The sequence below is a fragment of the Ammodytes marinus genome, assembly GCF_949987685.1.
Source record: "Ammodytes marinus genome assembly, chromosome: 3".
Taxonomy (NCBI): Eukaryota; Metazoa; Chordata; class Actinopteri; order Uranoscopiformes; family Ammodytidae; genus Ammodytes; species Ammodytes marinus.
The window spans coordinates 31,552,182-31,573,566 of record NC_137232.1 but is presented as its reverse complement, the minus strand read 5'-3'; the positions used below and the strand labels follow the sequence as shown (position 1 = coordinate 31,573,566).

Below are 21,385 nucleotides of genomic sequence, written 5' to 3'. Positions count from 1 at the left end.
ACAACATGTCATATGTATGGTTTTACTAAATTGTGTTACATTTCTCAGTTCAAGTCGCATATAACTCTCCCAGCCATAAATATTTAACATGTTACATCTCCGTAGTGCGGCTCCCTTACGCGCCCCACACACATCCTGCGTCTACCTCTGGAGCGCGTCGCCTTACCTTACTGCTGCCTCTCTCGGACTTTTCTCGGACACACATGCAACGTCTCAGCAGCTGCTGCTGCAGCGCTGCTTCTAAAAGCCCTATCTTTCTACATAGAGTTTTCATAGATAATTCCCATTAAAAATGAAGTTCTTTCATGTCATCTATGATGCATATGATTTATATTGAGTCTGGACAGTAATCCGTGCGCCCCATTGCCATTTTTTTTCTTTTTTTTTGCCATATTTTCGCTTGTTGGAAGTTTTATTTCGAAGGGGACACACCAGGAAATGGTGAAACTACAGCGAAAGATGCCAGTATGAAGTCAATGCGACTCTCAGCAGAGAATTTCAAAAATCACTTTACTGATTTATACGGGAGAGAGAGAGGGGGGTGTGGTCGGGGAAGAAGAAGGCCGTAGACACAGATAGAGCAACGGAAAACTGTTGCGCTCATCATGATCTTTTTTATTTCTTCACTATATTGGATCTCTATATGTGTCATTTATCCAAAAATGAAATGCCAGAACTAATTGAAAATTAGGTTTTGAATCACTCGGATTTTGATTGCACAATTACATCGTGAAATAAAGGGATTATTTGCGTATACGACTGAGGGATGTTTTATTTTGAAATAAACACACCGGGTAAACGTGTAACTAGAGTGAATGCTGCTGGTATGACTGTCAGCAGAGTATTTCTCTATCAGTTAAAGCACAGAGACGCGAGAGAGACGCGCTGCTCTCAGAAAAAAATAGGCGAGCCTCCTGAGGTGAAGAGGAGCGGCGCTGCAGACGTGCCTCCGACGCGCCTCAGCAGTGCGTCTGAGGTTGGATGTGTGCTCGCTCTACGTTGATTTCACAGTCTGTGACCAAAAGTCAGACGCAGACGCGAGGTAGACGCGCAGTAGAGGTAGGATGTGTGTGGGGCGCGTTATCCTATTGTGGTAAACTATGCTATGTTGTATCTCTGGAGTGTCATGAACAAATATTTACAACAATCATGCTTAGCATTGAGCAAGAAGATTTTGAATAAAAAATAAAGAAAAACATGAGACCAAATGAAATAGGAGTAAAAAAATAAAACTGTACATGTTTTAAATAAACAAAAAGCAAAGTATCAGCCCTGTGGGCAATCAGCCTTGTGCACATGTGAAGGTCTGCCTCACACAGAGAGGACTGAGTGCAGTGCGAAGCTAACATTTGACACATAGAATGAAGGATAGTATGTTGTTGCTGTCACGCCGATGGGCCGGCTCTAACGTCGCAACCACACCCAGGTGTTCACAAGCCAGAAAGCTACAGTGACCGAGTACAGGATCATCTCTCGCTTTGTCCGCTCCTTGTTCTCCTCTTCCAGATGCTGGAGTCTTCGGTTCAACTTGATGAGCTATATATGAAAAAAGAGAAATATATACATATAAAAGAAAAAAGTTTTCTCAGTCAGAGTTCATCTATTAGCGATTTCACCACAATATTGAGAAGAATTGTATTAAATGAGAACAAACCTGACGTCGAAGTGTTGTTGCATCAACGACTGTCATGTCATCAGAACCATCCATTGAGGGTTCGTATGTTGATAACGCAAGCCTTGAATAGAGAACAGAGTGAAACATTTAGACAGCATGTTTTACATATATTGCAGCAGTTAACCATAGCAGCATCGTTTTTATAGGCATTTATTTTACCAGCGACTGAATGTTCCTTTTTTTGACCAGAAATGAGAATGGAAGGTAGGAAAGGATGAGGAGAAGGATCTGAGTGAAGATTAAGTGCCAGGTAAAGTTACCTGGATTCCTGCAGGGGGTTGGAGCTTGAGGCCGACCCCCCTCGCAGTGATGCTTGTTTGCTACAGAGGTGGGGAAATACAGGGTTGGGAGAGGGAAAGGTAAGAGAGAGAGAGAGAGAGAGAGAGAGAGAGAGAGAGAGAGAGAGAGAGAGAGAGATAGAGCTAAATACACACGGTACAGTGTTGCACACATGCATACACCTTGCATGTCCTTTATATTACTAATGTAAAACTTCTATTAAAATGGGTTCATATGCTGTATTAATATGTTACTGAATGTTACAAAAGTAGGTTGAAAAATGGTCATGTGATGCCTGGGCCTACCAAACAAACACTCCCAACCTTCCAACATGACTAAGGGCCAAACAGCATTTCAGAAACACCAACTCCTTCTTCGAAAAAAAAAAAGGTTCTTAAGTGGTTTCAGTGAGACTTTGAAGAAGTAAAGACAACCAATGCAGTGTGTTTCGTCCTCTCAGACCAACAAGTAGAGAGCAAAATTGTATCATGTTTAAAAATAATAATAATTAAAAAATGAATTATAAAAATGGCCAGATGATTGGGAGGTCACCTGCGAGGGTTCTCATCCAAGACCTCCAGGACCTGCTGGTAGGCCCGACGCGTAGTGGACTGGAGGAAAGAGAGAACACCGCTAGCGCTGTACAGGGTTTGTTCTTCCTCAGTGATGGTCAGAGGGGGACAAGGGTGGATAGCTGCTGGGGGGGAGGCGGTCACACTGCTCAGTGCCCACCATTAAGAGCAGCCATTTCAGAAGAAAAGGGACACAATAGAGGGAAGGAAGAAAGAAAGGGAGGGAGCGGGGAGGAGAGGGAAAGAAATAAGGAAAAGAAATGCGCCTCAACTTTACTGATGTTGTAAAACTGAGTGAAGCTAATGTGCAATTGCAATGATAGCTAGAGATTCAACCTGCCGACCACTAACAACTAACAAACACAATATTACACCCAACAAAAACAGAATGGAAAAGGAGATGCGGACAAATGTCATTGGCAAGCAAATGATTCCAGTGTTGATTCCTCAAGACAGAGCACTTTCTTGTTAACAGTTCAAGCTCCACAAGAGGAGGTGTGACCTTATCAATAGTACCAATAGGACGTCACATGCAGTCATGTTGAGGGGATGGATCAGGACACGGAAAGCATGTTTGGCCGTTAAATGCAGTCCCAATGATGTTAGTAGTTTAATTTCTTATCCCTAAATAATAAATCTACAAAGCACACAGAGTGACACATAGGCCTGGATTAAAGAGGGGAGTGTTGTATTTAAGGGTCTTTTAAAACTAAATAACCATATTTCTTATCCTTTTCCAGTAACCCTGAAGTCAATCAAAATCTATTTCAAAAAACGGAAAGTGATCACATCAAAACTGAGTAGTACATTAAAAAGTTTCAAATTGAGGCTAATTGAAGTCTCACAACCGAACGGCTTCCAACAACAAAGACAACAAACGACCCTACGTCACAAAGACAATGGGGATGGGGAAAGAAAACATAGAAACCAAAAAGAGAGATGCAACATGAAAGCGCATGCATGCAAGAGATATAGATGGAGTTGGCACCAAGCTAATGATGACTTATCCAGGTCGATATACTCACGAAGAATCATTGTGTATCAAAGTGCTTTGGCGTGCGGCTGCATTCTCGCTGGCTGAGCGTTCCCGCCGTAATCGTCCCTGGGTCCGAGGCTGCAAGGAATAATGATCATTAAGGTTAAGGTTTATTTCAAGTTAACTTTTCAAGTCTTTTGAAAATATGCAAAAGAGAGAAAAAATAAAAATAAAAATGCGAATTAGGTGCGTTTTGCAGAAGGAGCTGCATTACGCACAGCCTGTGCCAGCCTGTCAGCCACCTTTTTCGGACACTTTTTAACTGACAGACTCGGCTGGAGAACCGAGCTGACAACTGCGCATTGGCAGCACATTTCGGGTTAGGAGTTAGAGTTATTACGGGATGAGATCAGTAAATAAGAGAGGTTAAAAATCGTCTCTTCCACACACCTCTGTATAATCCCCTCTTGGCTCTACAGTAGGCTCTACATTAAAACGCTTTCCCTTTTAATTATCAAGATTACGTTTGCAGGTTATATGCTTTTCCATCTCACACTTTGCGCATTATCTCTTTTGCGTTCAAGTCAAAAACCACCTCAATTAAGAGGATTTTTAAGATTGGCGTTTCCATTACCGTTTTCTGATGCGACACTTCTAAATGCGAATAAAAGCAGGGTGATGGTGACCCGGCTATTGAGTGGATTTCATGCAGTGTCCTTAATAATGTCTTATCACTTACCACTTCTTCACTTTCTGGAGCCGCCCTCTGCTGCTGCTGCTGCTGCTGCTGCTGCTGCTGCTGCTGCTGTTGCTGCTGCTCCTCTTCCATGAAGTCCAGGGGCCGATCACTGAGGGTGAGGACTCTGGGTGGAGTCTTCAGGGACAGGCTCTCTAGTGGAGTTGACTGGATTAAGTCCAGGTCTCTGGGTCTTGGGTACTGGGGGTCGTTACTGTCTCCTGTCAAAGGAAAGTGTGAATTAGATAGAGAGAGATTAATACATTTTCCTCTGTACTCAATTCATACACTACAGTGATTTGACTGCTCGAGTTGAATAATGACTGCTGTTATCATCACATGTACGGTGAGCCAAAATGCCACAGCGCCAACAGATCATTTTTGTTTCATTTTCAGTCGTATACAATTGATATGATACTAGGACTGATGATCAGTAAATGGGGCTTGTAAAGAATGGACAAAGTCCCGAGACAAAGCTAGGGCGATATCTATTTCAATGGACATAACAAAGGTCAAGTGCCTTTATTAATCATATAGCAAACTACTGCCGCAGTTCTTGGCAATGAAATTCTTAAATCTGCTGCGTCCTCCAGCAATGCAACATAAAAAAGAGTCACATAATAGCTAAGCAGACAGGCACCAATGACATATTTTTATCTAATTCAATGTTACGTTGTAATAGACAGCGATTCATTGACAGCGTACTGACCTGAAATCACAATTCTCTCTGGGACTTGCATTATGACACTGTGGGGGACCTCCTGCGATCCAAAATTGGATTCGTGGTGGTGGGCTTGAGGAGCGACTTTGAGCATCTCGGGGATGCGCATCCGCTGGCTGATCCCTTCGGTGTAGTCCAACTCATACTGTATACGGTTCATCTCGGCCATCTCTGCCGTGGGGGAAGGGAAGGCTGCGGCGTTCATTTGGCTGCGTGGAGTGATTTGTTCTGCAACACAAAGCTAATTGTTAGCCACAAAGAAAAAACGGTCAGACCAAGGGGCAAACAAAAACACAAATATGGGCTTAAAAGTCTTCAGTTTGTCAAGCCACAGCACAGGTCACAGGATAGTTATGGTATTTAATGAACATACTATGTGTGTTCTAATTCCTGGTTTCGTTTTTAGACCTGTTAAACTCGTCATGCAGCTGCTGTACATAGATCACAAAACAAGAATAGCTTCAAGGACCTCCTTATTATACATTGGTGTGGTTGATAGGCTGTGTTCAGGGGTTAGAGATTATATCTTGTGACACCATCATATGATGATAACCAAAGTGTCTTCTGACTTTGCTGGCGGACACAAACTACTTTTAGATGAACCAGTTCGACTGTATAATCTCAAAACATGAATGCTAGTTGCTAATACAAACGATGATACATATAAATGGCTAACACTAGTGAAGCTAATACAGTAGGTGTTCGATTACTTATTTAGAATTAACATTCAGAAATACACGCAGTGATGCGTAAACGCCCACAGTATAGACCTGTGTGGTTTAGGTTACTATATCAGGAGGACATTTAAGAAAACACAGACGATATCACGATAACTTTGGTTTTGGCTTGACAGCAACACATTAGCAACATAGTAGCGCCATTCCAAGCTAGCGAGTTAGTTTCTGTTTCTTACCGTTTGGTTTGTTGCTAAGGACAGCTACCTTTGCAAAGGACAGCTGATTTATGAAATCCAAAAGGAAAAATTAAAACGTGATTTGTTTTGTTGTTGCTGCGAATGAACAGTCAAGTGAGCGGTTTAGAGGTGATGTAGCTGTCAGGCATCTCCTTGTGTTGATAGGTTGATACCGTGGACCTCTCTTCCTCCTGCTCTGGCTCCAGACCGGAAGCACCACAACTCAGAAGGTAGTGACGTCGCATGCACCGAGCGCTTAAAAAGAAAAAAGAAAAAAAGTTATAATACCTAAATGATAATAATTAAAGAGAGAGAGAAAGCCAAATTCATGTTTGATTTTTTCCAAGTGCATTTCTCTTTTGCAAACAATAGGGTCGATTTATAGCCTAATTGTATTTAATCTATAGGCCTAATTAGCCTATTTCATTCTCAACCAAAGCCATATGAAGTTCTCAATAGTAGTAGGCCCTAGGCTACTCTTAATTAAAATGTATACATTGTTTATATCTTATTTTTCATGCCACATATTCTTTATAGCAGATATTCACAATAAATACAGTAGCCTATTCTATTTTTTATTATTATTATTAGGCTACTTATTCCTAACATGCATCTTCTTTTTTGTTCCTCTTTTTGTTGCTGTGACGTGCAAAATTGTGCACGTAGACAATGAATTGATTTTTAAATAAATTCAATAAAACACATGTAAATACAATCATGCCTTAACGTTCTGATGATTGTCAGTGGGGTTTCAGTGTTTATATATATTTCTAAGAAACTATAGCATGTATAAGAAATTTATTTTGAAACAGTTGAACATTGCATCGCTTTATGTATTCAAACACGAGATAATAGGCCTATTAAACCATGGCTATGTGTTAATAATAGCCCATGTATATGCTCAGGTCAATGTCGCCTGGGAATTGGGGAGGTGGCCCCATAGTGACTGTGGGTGGTGCGTTAACTCAGAGCCATTCAAAGGCTGCTATTGACGTGAGACAGGTCGCCCGTCCTCTGCTCAACCAGAACCAGTGAACGGGAAATCACATTTGGATCTCGGGAAAATATCAGTGCAAGACAATATCATCAGCTTTTAAGTAATGTCTTAACGCGGACTTCCATAAGTGTCAGGAGGATGCTCTTCATTTGATGGACACAGAGGCTGCGCCGATTGAATAGCACTTCTCTCCGTGTCTGTAACTTGCTGAAATTATGTTCCCAGACATTTTATGTGTGCTATTATTCAGCATTATGCACATGGCCTCAACTTTGGAGCTGCAACTTGGCATGTAAGTGATGTGTTGTGATTTTTTATCTGTTCCACTGTTTTTCTTTTGCACTTATTGGATGTTATCGAATAATCAGGTGAATGAGAAAGTTTTACGTTCACATGCGTTTAAAAATAAGACAGTTGCAACGCGCCAAAGAATGCATTCGATCAAAGAAAAAGGCGGTTATTTACATAGCCTAAGTTTATTAAATTACTGAACTTTAGTTTTTTGTCTGAAATTATGTTAATTTGTAGTTTACTCTGATCAATGACCACTAGGAGTCGCTTTTTGGGGTTTCACATGAAGATGGATGTGTGTACTTTATAGTAGGCTATACTGCTGTAACCTGCTTCTGCATTGCTGTCAATGGAATGTGATTTTTTCTTTTCTTTTGAGAAGTACTCTACCAGAGCTTTCCGAATTTAAGTAGACTGGACATGATTGAGGGAATCGTTTTTATTACTGGAGAAGCAGAATACTTCCTCTAATTAACTTCAGGCTGCTGCTATAGGTATTAAAGCCAGATGGTCTGTAGAGCAGGACACCTCTGGATAGTTTAGGAAACCTGCACTGTCTGACAACACAGAGTGCTGTACAGTACAAACTACTGTGCTTTATAATGAGCATGCACACGTCCAGTACATGCATGTATGCCCATGAACATGCAAAAAAAAAAAAAAATCCCATGGAGTTTCTTATTATTGTTTATTGCGTGCTGCAAGCCATGTACAACCCATTTACTGTTTCCGCCCCCTGGACCTTCAAGCATATTTCACTAAACAGAAATATAACGGATTGACAATGTGTGTGATGATGTCTGAAGTTCATGCAACAGAACATGTGTAGAACATGTGTAAGCTCATGTCTGTTGGAATACACACATTGGCGATGCGGCTGGTTTAGACCACCAGCAAAAGCTATATCTCAACTCAGTCAGAGCTACAGTAACTCAATATAGTAAGGGCAACAATTATGATATTTCTAATCGACATCGCTAATTTTGAAGCCTAACATTATTTTTGTATGTGATTTGGTTGTGTTTTTGTTATACACAGGCCAAATGTTTGTGTTGACCATGAGATGTCCATGTTGGGGGGCCGTCAGCCTTGTGTCCAGGCTTTTACCCGCATGGTTAAGGTGTGGAAACAGGGCTGCACCAGCCAAAGGTGGTGTATCGGCTACGAGAGAAGGTAAGAGTAAAATGCTTTGACAAACAAACGCTTTATTTTTGACATTTTCTATCCATGAAGTCGTCTCCTTCTTAAGCACAGCTGCAGCAATGTAAATTCATAGTTTTTCTGGTCAAGTGCTGAATGCCATGGCCTTGCCAAGTTCATCTAAGGGGGCTGGAAGGAGAGCCTCTCGTTCTCTCTGCCTGCTAAAAGGGATAGGAGATTATAATCTTAAAGTCACAAAGTGGATTCACTTTCATCTAAACAAGAGATAATGCAGCTCTGAAAATGCAAAACTGTTCTCATTCTGAATAAGAGCACTCATTTCTCCTCCTCAGGACATCATACTATACGGTGTACAGGCAGGTGTACAACATGGATTTGAACACGGTCAATAAGTGCTGCCCTGGCTGGACTCAGAGGGGGGAAGAGATGGGCTGTCTGCATAGTGAGTAATATCATATCTATGTATCACAAAAAGAATTGAACTGGACAAATGTCAATTGCATCATGTGGGAATGTTTCCAGTCTACTGTGTAGATGGAGATCTCTATCATTCATACTGGTAAATAATACTGTATGTAATAATGTGCTATCTGCAGGGGTGTGTGGTGCCAAGACATGTTTCAATGGGGGCCAATGTGCAGAGACTGGAGACAAGATATGTCAATGTCCACTGGGCTTCAAAGGGACGCGATGCCAATATGGTGAGTTTTCATTCCCACCTGACAGAAAAATGTTGGGTCATGTATATAAAAAAACCCTGCATACTCCATGTCTTTCATTGCATGCCTTCGACATACATGAAACTGCAATATGCTGAGGGCAGCTTTGCGAGTCAGCAGACTTACTTACATCTTTAGAGGAGAACATGTTGTGAAAGCTCTAATAGGCCCAGCTCAGCCCTTATGCTTTCACTTTGCAAAAGCAGACTGAGGCTGTAGTTTAGCTGGGATTGGATGAGGCTGCTTTGAGGGGGTCTCATGGTAGTTGAAGGTAGAAGACGTTTCTCTCTGGGAGGAAGGGTTTCCTTTGAAGGCAATAGCCTGGAGTGTTGTGGCTAACCCAGCTGAGCCTCCACTCTATAAAAACGGTACGTTAATGAGAGTATAGGCAGTTCTGGTTTGTATGTGTTAAGAAAGTAAAACAGGGCACATTTTGCTTCATATGACAATATTTCATTCAAGGAACAACAAAAATCAACTTCTCTTTAACGTTTTTTTTTGTGTCAAGCTACTTAAATGAACAGTCTTGACCCTCAAAGAAGGGAACTTGGGTTCTGTCGCCAATAAATGGTAAACACTTACAGTAAGCAGTAAACAAAACCTGACTGTCCCTCTTGTCTCTGAGCATTGTCTCGTCACCACCAGCATCTGTTTTTTCCCCTGTCCAAACACACACACACACACACACACACACACACACACACACACACACACACACACACACACACACACACACACACACACACACACACACACACACACACACACACACACACACACACACACACACACACACACACACACACACACACACAGCAGTGTCTTTCCTGTTTGATTCCTGAGCTTTCCCAGGAGAAAGGGGGCCTGCCTCCCCGGGGATATTTCACATGAACGTGTCATCGTTTGTCAGAGGTGGCTCTCCCGTGCGTTTGTTTTGACATGGGCTCTTTGGTTTTCACACGTCGCAGGGACAGATTGGAAAGAGATAGAGAAGATATTGGAATCCTCTAGGCTTCTTTTTTTCTCTCTTGCACATCCTGTGCATTGATCCTCCCTGGTGAGAACCCTTCTTCTTGAGCTTTCTCTTCCACTACATTTTTTCCTTCTCAAATCTCTGGAGACAGATTTATCCTCAGTCCTCTGCCAGAATCATTATACAAGCACAGAGTCAGCCAAGCTCCTGTGCTCAGCCAGGTTCCTTCACTGAACCTCTGCTCCAAGCACAGGCATATACAACAATACTCCTGTGCTGTAATGGTTTGAGCCCAGGTGTTACTTTATTTCAGAGCATTTCAGCTATATTCTCTTGTATTTACTGTTAAGACATAAGAACTAGTAACAGATCATAGGTTTGGTGTACAATCATTTAGAATATTGATAAGATTGACGGACAAACTGTCAGGTAAATAGATATTACATGATAGATAATAAACGTAATGTTTTCCACCATGGATTACATCCGCAATATTAAACCAGTTCTAATACATTAATGCTCTAACCTTTTATTATTGAAATGTAATCTAATTCCGGTTATCAATATTATGCCGAATGAACTACCAGTAAATTCAGTAAACTTGCTGTGTATATGGAGGATATTGAGCATTAACAGCATACTTATGAAGACAGGCTGCACATCTTTCCGCTCTACCAGGAGGACACCTGGATATCTGTATGTGCACGCTGAGGGTTCCACCAGGGAATCCTCTTCATTATTCGATTTGCGTTGTGAGCTTAAGCATTCCACAATGACAGACTTATTACTGTCCCATGTGATTCATATATGATGGAGAAGAAGCAGATACGGTAGAGAGAGGCAGGAATGTTGACCCCTGTACATTTATCTTGGAGTAGTAGTGATGGAAAGGCGACTGTACTTGATGTTTGGTCATGAAGATGTTTTCACGAGGCTTCATCAGATTTATTCATGTGATGTTTCCTGCACGTTCTCATTCATCATTCCCATGGGTTCTTAACCCGATTGCATTAAATGCATTGTGCTGTATTATTGTAGCGTGCAAGTGTTTACAAGTTTGCGAGAGTCTGCCTTTCTGTCTGTTCTCTGCCAGGCCTGATTTTTGTGGACGTTTGTCCATCTACCAGTAAAGCTGTGTGTTGTACATTACAGTAAGCTGCACTTGTACTTGAAGCATGAGGTAGTGCTTGTGAACTTATGTTTCATGGTATGGATAAATATATACAGTATATCTATATACTTCTATATATTCAAATTCCCTCAAGTTTAAAATGTCCCTTCATTTGTTTGTATTTAATGTTATTGTATTGAGCATTACTTTGTTTATCCATATGGACAAGCATAAGTCAGTTCCATATGTGTATTTAAGTGTACAGGTGTACTCTTAAATGAGATCAGCTGTAATACATATTTTTATTTTGACAATGGATCCCATGACTACCTGGATGTGAAGGAGGTTGCTCATAGGGACCAATCCACAGAGAAGTTTCACTAGACTCTGCAGTTCATCTCAGCTCTACGGAGCTCTTCAATGTCTTTTAGCTCGATGTTTTGGGTGTGTGGCCCGTAACTTTGCTGTTTTGGTTGACTCTCATTTCCCTTATCCATCTCGTTTCCAACCAGAGCAGCTCTAAAGAAAAAGCTGTACAATGCTTAGCCGGCCAGCACTATTTGATGCACATTTAGCAGCTACAGAGCCACACATCAGCAGTGGGTTGAGACCAAAAACAGAGCTCAAATAATGTGAATACTGGACTTACTGTACATTTGCCTGATGGAAAGAGACAATACCCCAATTTGATTCTAATGTTGCTCTATAATTGCTGCAGGTGGACATAAGAAATTGTTTGCCAACAAGTTTGCCGTATCAATTTAAAAGTTGATAATACTGTATACCAGTCTTTTGTAAATAGCTTGTTTCTGCTGCCACCAAGTGGTCAATAATTGCTTACTGCAGGGTAGGATATGTCTGTCTGTCTGTCTGTCTGTCTGTCTGTCTGTCTGTCTGTCTGTCTGTCTGTCTGACAATCTTCAGATATATTTTGCATAAGGATGAATAATAAGAGGGGTTGCTGTAGAGATATCATTCATCGTCCCAAACTTTTCAACGGAAATCCCTCTAGCTAAACCTCGGTAGAGGGAGAATGTACACTGAGAGCAGTGTTAAAGCAGTCTGGCTTTGGTAATAGTGTACGCACGAACCCATACTCTGCTCCGTCTCCCCTCTTTTCAACACTCATCATCGATTGGCCTCTTGAACGTTGCTTTCTTTGGTTCTCTTGCCAAGTTGTGGTGGTAGAGCCCACTGTGTGTTGTGGGGGCCACCTGCTACCAATCTCTGATATGAGACAGAAGGCACTGTCCATGGAAATGCATGTCACCCGCTGACACCAAGGCCATGGTGTTGACACTGTGAGGTAATAAACAGTCTGGACACAGCCCAAGCATGTGCTGAGACACCGGAGCCTGCTCTGTAATAGTTGCAGTTACCCCTGCTTGTGAATGCCACTCTGTCTCACTCTATTAGGATGTGGATCAGGCTTTGCTTTGGTTAAATTGGTGCATGGGTCTGCATGAAATTACGAGGGCGCAGGGACCTAACATTGTGAGGACAGAAACCATCTGGTCCTCACTATAGAAAGGCTGGTTCTTTTCAGAGCACTTTATAGTCGGGTGATTATGGACAGTGCCTATAAGACTGGATCCTGTTGTTCTGGAGCTTCTAAATATGTAATGAGACAGCTAATGACGTCAACAGAAATTAGGAATGTCTCCCAATTAAGAAAAATTGGGGTGATTCAGGTTGTGAGGACACATTATTATACACTATAGAACCAACTTAATTCTGGTTTTTGGAGGATTTCTTTTTTACGTATCTCATTTGAACATGTACCCACATAGACACACCACCAAAGTCAAAACTAAAAATGGATCGTTAAAGAAAACCAATAAAAATGCTGTGGACAGTGTTATGACCAAGCATTCGCTCTGGGGAACTGTGCAGAAAGCTTTACAGTTGTTGCAGTTGCAATGTAAATCACTGTTTCACACATGGGAATCATCTTTCTTCGTATGGACTCGATTGTTTAATCCCCGGGACCTTGGGCTGTCTCCCATTGGCTCAGTTCTCACCTCAATCACTGGGCTTACGTCTGGGCAGGATGGATTTCCTTCCCTATACAATGAAACACACACCTGTTTTCTGTGTTTGTTAGTGTATGTAAACCTCTGTAGTGTCCATACTTTATGCTTGTGTGTGTTTGCATAAAGTTTCGCTTTTTGTGTGCTGGTGGTAGTAGCATTTATGGATAGCTCCTAGCATTTGCAGTAGGGTAATCTTTAGCTAAAACAATTACAATATTTGCTCTTTATTGTATTACAATATTGATTGTATGCCCTTTATTTAATTCTACATGTAAGGGTCTTGATACAACATAAGCTATTTATGACTGCATAGACGTTTATAGTGGACTTAGATATATTGAAAGGTAGCCACATGGCGAGTAAGTGGCTCCTTGTACAGGCTTGTTAGCGTTTACTTTAAAGGGAGGGAGGAGGAGTGTTAAACACTATAGGATAAGATGCTGACTCCTAGCTAGATTTAAAACCCTCAGGGCAATTCTCCTCATGGTCCTTGAGGTTTGATCTGTAATGTATTCCTAATCTGGTCCCTGTGAAGAACATGCACTGACAGGTGTGAGATGTAGTTTTCAAAAGCCTTGAGATGTAGTTTGCATAGTTCTCCTTCATGCTCTAAACGCTGTGTACAGCTCATGATATCGCTCTAATACTAAAGCTGAAGGTATAATAGTTGACGAATGGCATTCTTCGCTATTGGATCTTGTCTAGAAATAAAGTAAACGTAATTTAAGACGGATGATGTTGAACGTGGCTCAAAAATGTTTGCATCTCGGGAAAACTATTTATCTGGTTACGTCGTCAGTCTGTATTGCATATTGCAGTTTCCGATGTCCTTGAAGAATCTTCAGCCAATGTTTAATTCCCTATTTCCAACTGCTTTCAAATCACATTCAGTTAAATCCTCAATATCCCTGCATGTAAGTCTCTGTTGGACGAAGGGGAAAAATCTGCTCTGTAGTATTTTTTTTTACTATTATGGCTGCTCCTGCACTGAACCTTAACCAGAGAGCCCGTGAAAGAGTTCATCTTTCAAAGGTGAACGAAACTATGCCCTCGTTCAGATTTCTGGAAGTAATTACGCTCCAAGATGCGGGCGGGTAAAAAATGTCAAGGTGTGGTTTAAACAAAAAAACGTAGCTAACGGAAAAGTAAATAAATCTAGACCCAGATTCCTTTTGGGGAAAATTGAGGTGTTAACCCTATTTAAGGTTTGAAAAACAGGGTGTAAAGGATGGTGTCCTAGTAACTCCAGTGGTTGTTCTCCCCCAAACTTAGGGAACAGTGATGTTTTTTCAAGGTCTGGAATGATCCTTGGAACTCCAGCTAACTAACATACCATGCATAGAGTTTATCCTCTCTAAGTCTTCCATTAAGTTCTGCTGCAGAGCTCCGGGTCAATTGTAAACATTTTGGTTTGTCCTTGGAGTAACATGATTCTATTTAACATCTATTGTCCTCAATATTTCTCTGGTAGTGGCAAATATGTATGTCTGGCAAAGGATACATGCAGGACTGTTATAGCTCAAGGCTGAATCAGTGTTAAAAAATGAATTGATGTTATAATCTGCTTTGCAAAAACATTAATGTACCACCATACTCTTTCTTGGTCTTAACACTGTTTAATCCTGGAAATTGGACCCTAAAGTAAAGGCATGGTTTAAGGGCTTGAATTGTGTCAGACTTGTGCAGTACTGACCGTATTTTGAGTTAAGATATGATTGGAACCATATGGATGTGAAGGCTGGCCCTTCTTGTTCTCGAATCAAAGATTTCTTCAACCAACATTTAGTCCCTATAGGAGCTTTGGTGAAGTGTTTAATGTGTGTATGTCATGTTTTTCTTTGTTTTCCTAAAGAACTGCAGTGCACACCCTCACAATTACCCCTGACAGGTTGGTGTTTGCTTTGGCTAGCAGCTCACTCGTTCTATTTATTAGAGGTTACTGAAAAGGTACACCGAAAACTTATATTAACAATGTAAGCCTTCAGAGATGAACAGGTCCCTCTAGTTGGCTGGTCTGTTGTAATATGAACTAAATCACCACTTAATCAGTGCTTTTCTGTCCGTAGACCTTTTTTTCAATTTCTTTGGACACCCAGAACTGTACCTGATCAACAAAAGTTTACTTAAGGCAATCATTTATGGCCATAATCAGCTGTTGAAAACTGAGTGAAAAGCCACTTTAGTATCTGGCACAAGGCATTCGATATTCCAGTAATGGAGACAAGCTTTACTCAACCACTAGAGCCCTCGTTTGAATGTTTAGTTGAAACATTGGAAAAATAAAAATCAAAGCAGCAAAAAAAATGCTTGTATAATATCCTCTCGACATGTTAGGATGATTATCTAGCAAACAGACAAGGCAGAGATGGAGTGCAAACTTTTCCTCTGGGAAGATTTTAAAAGGCCAGATGGCTTATTGATGCTGTGATAAAAGTACAATAACATATTGTTTTATTTCTACATGCAGCGTCAGCCACAGCTGCTCTATTTTCAGAGTTTCTTTTTTATTACTGACAGGAAGCTGAACATTGTGACTACTATTGACTCGTAGCAAGTGAATTATGCAAACTGTCAGGATGAGGGGGTCCATGATGCAGAGGGAGACAATGTATTGTAATACAAAAAAGTACAACAGCAGAAAACTTCCTGTAGATAGACATAAGTCTGTCTCTAAAAAAAACAAAACAAATAGACAAAGAGGGCAATATTCACTTGTCACTTGCTAATATTGCTTTCTTTAAGCCCTGTTAAGGCCACCTCCCTTTCCTGTTCTCATTCCTCAAGTCTTCCATTAAGTAGGAATCATATGCCAACACAAGCTTGAAGGTATAGCTGGACTGACATAAGGACAGACTGGGCAATGCAAGTGCTACATACTTAGCATAGCTATCAGAGGAAGAAGCTCATTAGGCACCTAATGGCTGCCATATGGCAGGGAAGTTCTCACTAAACAAGCACACCCTCATCTCCCCAAACGCATTAAGGCACCATTGTTTACCAGGTTAATGCTGAGCGGGTTGGAGCTAATGGTCTGTGTGATTGACCATGTGCTCCCAAGGCTCATTGTGAGATTCCTACAGTAGCAGTTGAGCACTCTCAGATTAAAGGAGTTCATCCTTGTTGAACTTGGGTTGTTTATGCCCACATAGAATAGGTTTTTAGGAAAATAGGACGGCAAAAGTGGAAGTCACTGGTAGGAATCTTAAAGTGGGCATACTACAATGTCCCTTATTTTGCTATAGGCGAATGATAATGGCCTTTAAGCAAGGTAGCAAGGTAAGAAATACAAACTCCTTTTGTCATTCAGAGTCAGGACCTGACTGACCCAAAGTGCAACTGTTTGGCTACTGAACATGGAGTGAAGATTATTGTTTTTCAGTATGAGCTTTTTGGAGTAGCTTTATTGTCAACCTTTTGCTCTTTTTGCGAAATATGCAGAAAATCCTACATGTTATACGACAAACATAGATTTAGGTCCATTCAAACATTAAATCCTTTTAAATCTGTAATTTACAATAATTCTAAACATAAATTGTGCTTTATCCATGTCTGCGAAATCAGCCCTGAATGTATTTTTTATTGCTGAGAGATTCCAAGTAGTCACGTACCTGCTGAACAAAATGCATATAAATCTACAGCTACATTTCATCCTTTCTACTGAAGAAATGTTCTATTTTCAATTTGGTCAAGCCAAACTTGTCTTTTCCATATGTAGGATCAAGTAGAGAGAGGCTCTCATGGAGATATTGGGCAAAAAGCTGAAACGTTATGGGTATAGGTGTCCCGAGTGCTGGTTCAGAATACTTTTGTTCATTAATAAGTAAAGTCTGGGAGTATCAATTGTATCACTTGTGTACTAAAGAGGTTTTCAAGAGATAAGACATATAGCTTGGCAGACTTACCCGTCTCACTCACTGTGTGTTTTACCTGTATTTCATATGATGCCTGGCCTGCTTACAGAAACATAACAGCACTCATACTTTAACATGCAAATCTATGCTGTGAAGAATAACATACAATGTTAAATGCTATACAAAAGGACAAAGAGGAAGAATATTTGCACAGCAACTGAGGAAACTGATACATCAAAATGACAGAATCACATCAAAGTTGGTCTGATGTGACTCTGTACCATCAAACACTAGCACTATGTTTCCTCACTCTATTATTGCGTGTATGAATGAGGTGCAACTGACACGTATTCTTCCTCAGCGTGATTGATTGCATCCCTTTCTCAGGCTAGCTGTCCATTTCATTCAATTCAACATCTTGAAACAATCCAACTTTTGTCCCATCTTTACATGCTGCTAAGCTGATTGTTGAAGCTTGCTTTCCCCTCTGTGACAGGTTCCTTGAAGCTCCTCAGCTGTCTATGAGCAACCTTTGACCTTTTGTCTAGTTCACAGGATCTTGTGTTTTTTCAATCAGCGCTTGATTGACCTTTCTTTCCGCTGCTTTTAAATGCTCTTTAAAGGAACCAGAGAGTGCTACTTGTTCAGGTAACAAGTATAGTATAGTATAGTAGATTTTATTTGGACATGGACATGACAATGTCATTGGACGAACCAGATGCATTGTTTACAGTGTGTTAGCATAAATGCTAGTTTACAACACCTGTCCACAGGAGGCTTTTTAAAAACAACAAAATAAACTAAACAAAACAGAAACAAGATCAAATACTGATAAAAAACTGATAATTAAAAGAGTAAAAATGCAGAATACAATAGAGTACAGAGCAGCAATATAATGAGTCAAATATATATATAGGCTACGTAGAGTAAAACAAAGGCAGCATGATCAAACAATAAACCAGTTGTACATTATTTGTGTGAGCACTGTTGATTTGAGCCGTTGTTTAAGTTCTCTGTTAAAAGTGTTGCTATTAGTCTCTAGTTTTAGACTAGTGGGCAAGAGGTTCCACAGTTTTGCCCCCTTTGCAGAGAAAACAGACTGACCGAAAGGTGTCTTGTGCATTGGAACAAGACAATCACCATTGATGGAGGCTTGTGTATTTGCCCGACGAGAGCTCTGACGTCTGATGGCCAATTCAGACAACAGTGGTGACACATGGTTATTTACACACTTGAAAAACAATTTAAGATTACTCAAATTAATAAAGTTATCAAAGGTGAGAAGGTTGTGTTTTTTTAGAATGCCACAGTGATGCCATCTCATGGGTTTCCGGTCCATGACTTTTATTGTCTGTTTGTATATTGAAAAGATAGGTTTTAATGTGGTAGAAGAAGTTTGTGACCATGATGTGATACAGTATGACAAATGAGAAAAAATCATAGCGTGCATAAATAATTTGGCCATTTGACATGACAAGTCCCTTCTTATGAAACGGAAACAGTTTAGATATAGTTTGACCTTCTTTGCAACATACTTAACCTGCGTAACAAATTTTAAATTCTTATCCAGGATGATGCCCAGATATTTTACTTCATTTACTGATTCAATTAATTCATTTTTGATCCGTACCTCAAAAACATCGGTGACAGGTCTATTACGGATGGAGAAGCACATAGAGACGGTTTTCTTCACATATGGTCAACTGAGACAGCTCAAGCCATTTGGAGATGCTGAGTAATGCTTGTGTCAGGTGCTAACCTGCTAAGCTGGGTGTTTTACTGGACACATGGATAACAGTGTCATCAGCATACATTTGACAGTTGGACCCCGGACAGCAGTTTGGTAGGTCATTGATATACATAGAAAACAACAGTGGACCAAGTACAGACCCTTGCGGTACTCCCATGCTGCTGGCACGCAGATGGGACCTGACCCCATTGACCCTGACACATTGCTCTCTCCCCTCCAGGTAAGATGTAAACCACTGCAGAGCTTCTGATGACATTTTGAACTGTTTTAACTTGTTCATTAGAGTACTGTGGTTTACCGTGTCAAAGGCCTTTTTTAGGTCTAGGAACACTGCCTCAACAACATTTCCTTTATCCATTGAAGCTTTTATGTTTTCAAGCAAATAACAATTAGCTGTTTCAGTTGAGTATTTCTGTCTAAACCCAAACTGCTGTGGATGAAGCAGCTGGTTAGACTCTAAATGTTCCATTAGTTGCTCAGCTATAATTTTCTCCAGAACCTTTGAGACAACAGGGAGGATAGCAATAGGCCTATAATTACTCGCTATGTCCTTGTCTCCTGATTTATAAACAGGGGTAATTATTGCAGTTTTCCAGCTTTCTGGGAATATCTTGGTTTGTATAGACAGGTTAACTGAGTAAGTGATTGGCTCTAACAGGTAGCTCTGATGTTTCTTGATTAATGCAGCATGAAGATTATGAATATCTTTTGACCTGGAGTTACTCATGTTTGTGATCACCTTTTTAACTTTATCATGAGATACCAATTTAATATAAAAGGAGTCAGACTGAGCATTGTCAAGTTCTTCAGATGACTCTATAGCTTTAAAATGACTTGCCAGCTCTTGTACAGACTCAATAAAAAAGCTATTAAAAACATTTGCAATGGACTAATTGCTATGGATAAAAGTATCACCTACTTTCAGACCGGTTATTTTGGGGTGCTTATGCTTGCTGGAGTTGGTTAGTTTGTTTATATGTTGCCACAGTTTTGAACTATTACCATTGGCCTCTTCAATGAGTTTAGAGAAGTAATTGGTCTTGGCCTTTCGTAATTCAGACACTACTTTGTTCCTCAGGCCTGTACAGATAAGGTGGTCAGTATTGTTTTGTGTTATTAAAGACCTTTCAAGAGCAAGATCTCGCTTTTTAATGATCTGAAGGATATCACTGTTGACCCATGGAAGAGATAATTTCTTGGGTCTGCTTTTCCAGGTTTGTGTGTATTTATCAATTAGATCACAAAGGGTTGAGACAAAGTTGTTGGCACTGTGGTTTAGATCTGGCTCTTTAGTTACCTTTTCCCAATTAATTTCACTCAAGTCATGTTCAAAGTCACCAACTTTTGACTTGGGAATTGCAGTTGTTAGAATTAGATTTTCTGTTTTGTTGTGGTGTACTAGGCGTTTTTTTGTTAGCTTTCGTACCATCAGTGTCATATTATGATCTGAAACGGTAACAACCCACTGTTTAAAGATGAAATCCATGCATCTGATGTTACTGACTTAAATCTGAATATATTGAATGACTCAGTGTTGAAGTTAACCCCCCCAAAAAAGCTTGAGATGGATAAAAATGACTAAGTAAGTCTTTGTATTTCATTGTAGGCGTAAAAGCATGGGACTGCAATTCCGTACATGGTTAGGTGCGTTTTTAACCTGGCTTAATGGTGTTTTGTCCTCCCAATGGAGCCTTCAAGGCAGCACTGTCGGGAAGGCCCTATAAAAGATCAAGCTCGACAAATAAAAGATGATAGAGTCAGCAGCCATGCTAGCAAGCAACTTTGAGGCTGAGGCTACAGGTAGGCACAGCGGTGCTTTATATGCTAAAATGGTGACATTAGCATGCCAACATGTTCACAATGATAATAGCCTGCTGATTTATAGCAGTTAGAATGTTTACAATTAGACACCATCTTAGTTTAGCATGTTAGCGTGCTAACCCTAGCTCATTTGAACAAAACACAGATTACAGCTGTGGTGGATTGTAATAAATTCAGCAGGTATTTGGTCAACAACTTGCACAGATTATAATGTCAGCAAAACAATGGCACTAGATGAAAGTCATGAGGAGAACCAAAGTGACAACAATTCATCCTGAGGGGGAAATTAATGGTTTGTACCAAATGTAATTGCAATACATCAACTTTGTTGAGACATTTTGCTCAAAACCTCAAATATCAACCTAATGGTAGTGCTACAGGAAAAGTCATGGGATCACACGAGTATCAACGATTAATTTTAGGGGTAGGGTTAGAGTTAGGGTCTGTACACATACACAATTTAACCTCAAATGGCTGAGAAAATCCATTGTGGAACAAGGTGGTGGTGGGCTGACTTGCAAGCAGATCAACATTCCTCCATGGAACCATGTTCACATTAAGATGAGTGAGCAGTGGTAGATTAGATAATGCAAACCAAACACATATGACATCAAACCTTGTGCGTGTCACTTAGTGCTCACCAAGCAGACTTCAAATACAAAGAAAGAAAACAGTTGCAATGCACACATCAAAGCAGCTTTGTAGCCGCAGCAATAGTACAGTTCCAGTGCCAATGAATAATAAATAATCATAATAAACGAGGAGTTTTTGTGGCCTTACATTTTCGGCCTGCCGATAAGGCCAAA

The 21,385-nt window shown here is 40.5% G+C and overlaps 2 protein-coding genes across 5 annotated transcripts in view; one reads left to right on the top strand and one right to left on the bottom strand.

Moving 5' to 3' along the window:
• Positions 1 to 25: 25 nt before the first annotated feature.
• On the bottom strand, positions 26 to 6,059 carry mffa (mitochondrial fission factor a). 3 transcript variants are annotated; one of them, XM_080025303.1, is made up of 7 exons: positions 5,873 to 6,059; positions 4,948 to 5,200; positions 4,242 to 4,459; positions 3,552 to 3,640; positions 2,507 to 2,671; positions 1,655 to 1,736; positions 26 to 1,536 (listed from the first exon to the last, which is right to left on the bottom strand). In XM_080025303.1, exons 2-7 carry the CDS (start codon positions 5,162 to 5,164, stop codon positions 1,405 to 1,407), a joined length of 903 nt encoding a protein of 300 aa, XP_079881429.1. In that variant the 5' UTR covers positions 5,165 to 5,200; positions 5,873 to 6,059; the 3' UTR covers positions 26 to 1,404. The 3 variants fall into 3 exon arrangements, with proteins under 3 accessions (XP_079881429.1, XP_079881428.1, XP_079881430.1); XM_080025302.1 differs by having other exon boundaries at positions 4,948 to 5,187; XM_080025304.1 differs by lacking the exon at positions 2,507 to 2,671 and having other exon boundaries at positions 4,948 to 5,187.
• An 841-nt stretch (positions 6,060 to 6,900) lies between these two features.
• Positions 6,901 to 21,385, top strand: part of egfem1 (EGF-like and EMI domain containing 1) — a 59,548-nt gene continuing 45,063 nt past the window's right edge. For both annotated transcript variants that reach the window (XM_080053603.1, XM_080053602.1), the window contains exons 1-4: positions 6,901 to 7,161; positions 8,199 to 8,333; positions 8,654 to 8,763; positions 8,918 to 9,022. In XM_080053603.1, coding sequence (XP_079909729.1) covers positions 7,085 to 7,161; positions 8,199 to 8,333; positions 8,654 to 8,763; positions 8,918 to 9,022 — 427 coding nt within the window. In that variant the 5' untranslated portion in view covers positions 6,901 to 7,084. The remainder of the gene's footprint in view (positions 7,162 to 8,198; positions 8,334 to 8,653; positions 8,764 to 8,917; positions 9,023 to 21,385) is intronic.

Excerpts from the sequence above, each read along its gene's own strand:
- mffa (XM_080025303.1), bottom strand. The coding sequence starts at position 5,164 with ATGAACGCCGCAGCCTTCCCTTCCCCCACGGCAGAGATGGCCGAGATG. Across the intron at positions 4,460-4,947 it reads AGAGAGAATTGTGATTTCAG|GAGACAGTAACGACCCCCAG; the intron begins GTCAGTACGCTG and ends TTCCTTTGACAG. Across the intron at positions 1,537-1,654 it reads CAACAACACTTCGACGTCAG|CTCATCAAGTTGAACCGAAG; the intron begins GTTTGTTCTCAT and ends TTTCATATATAG.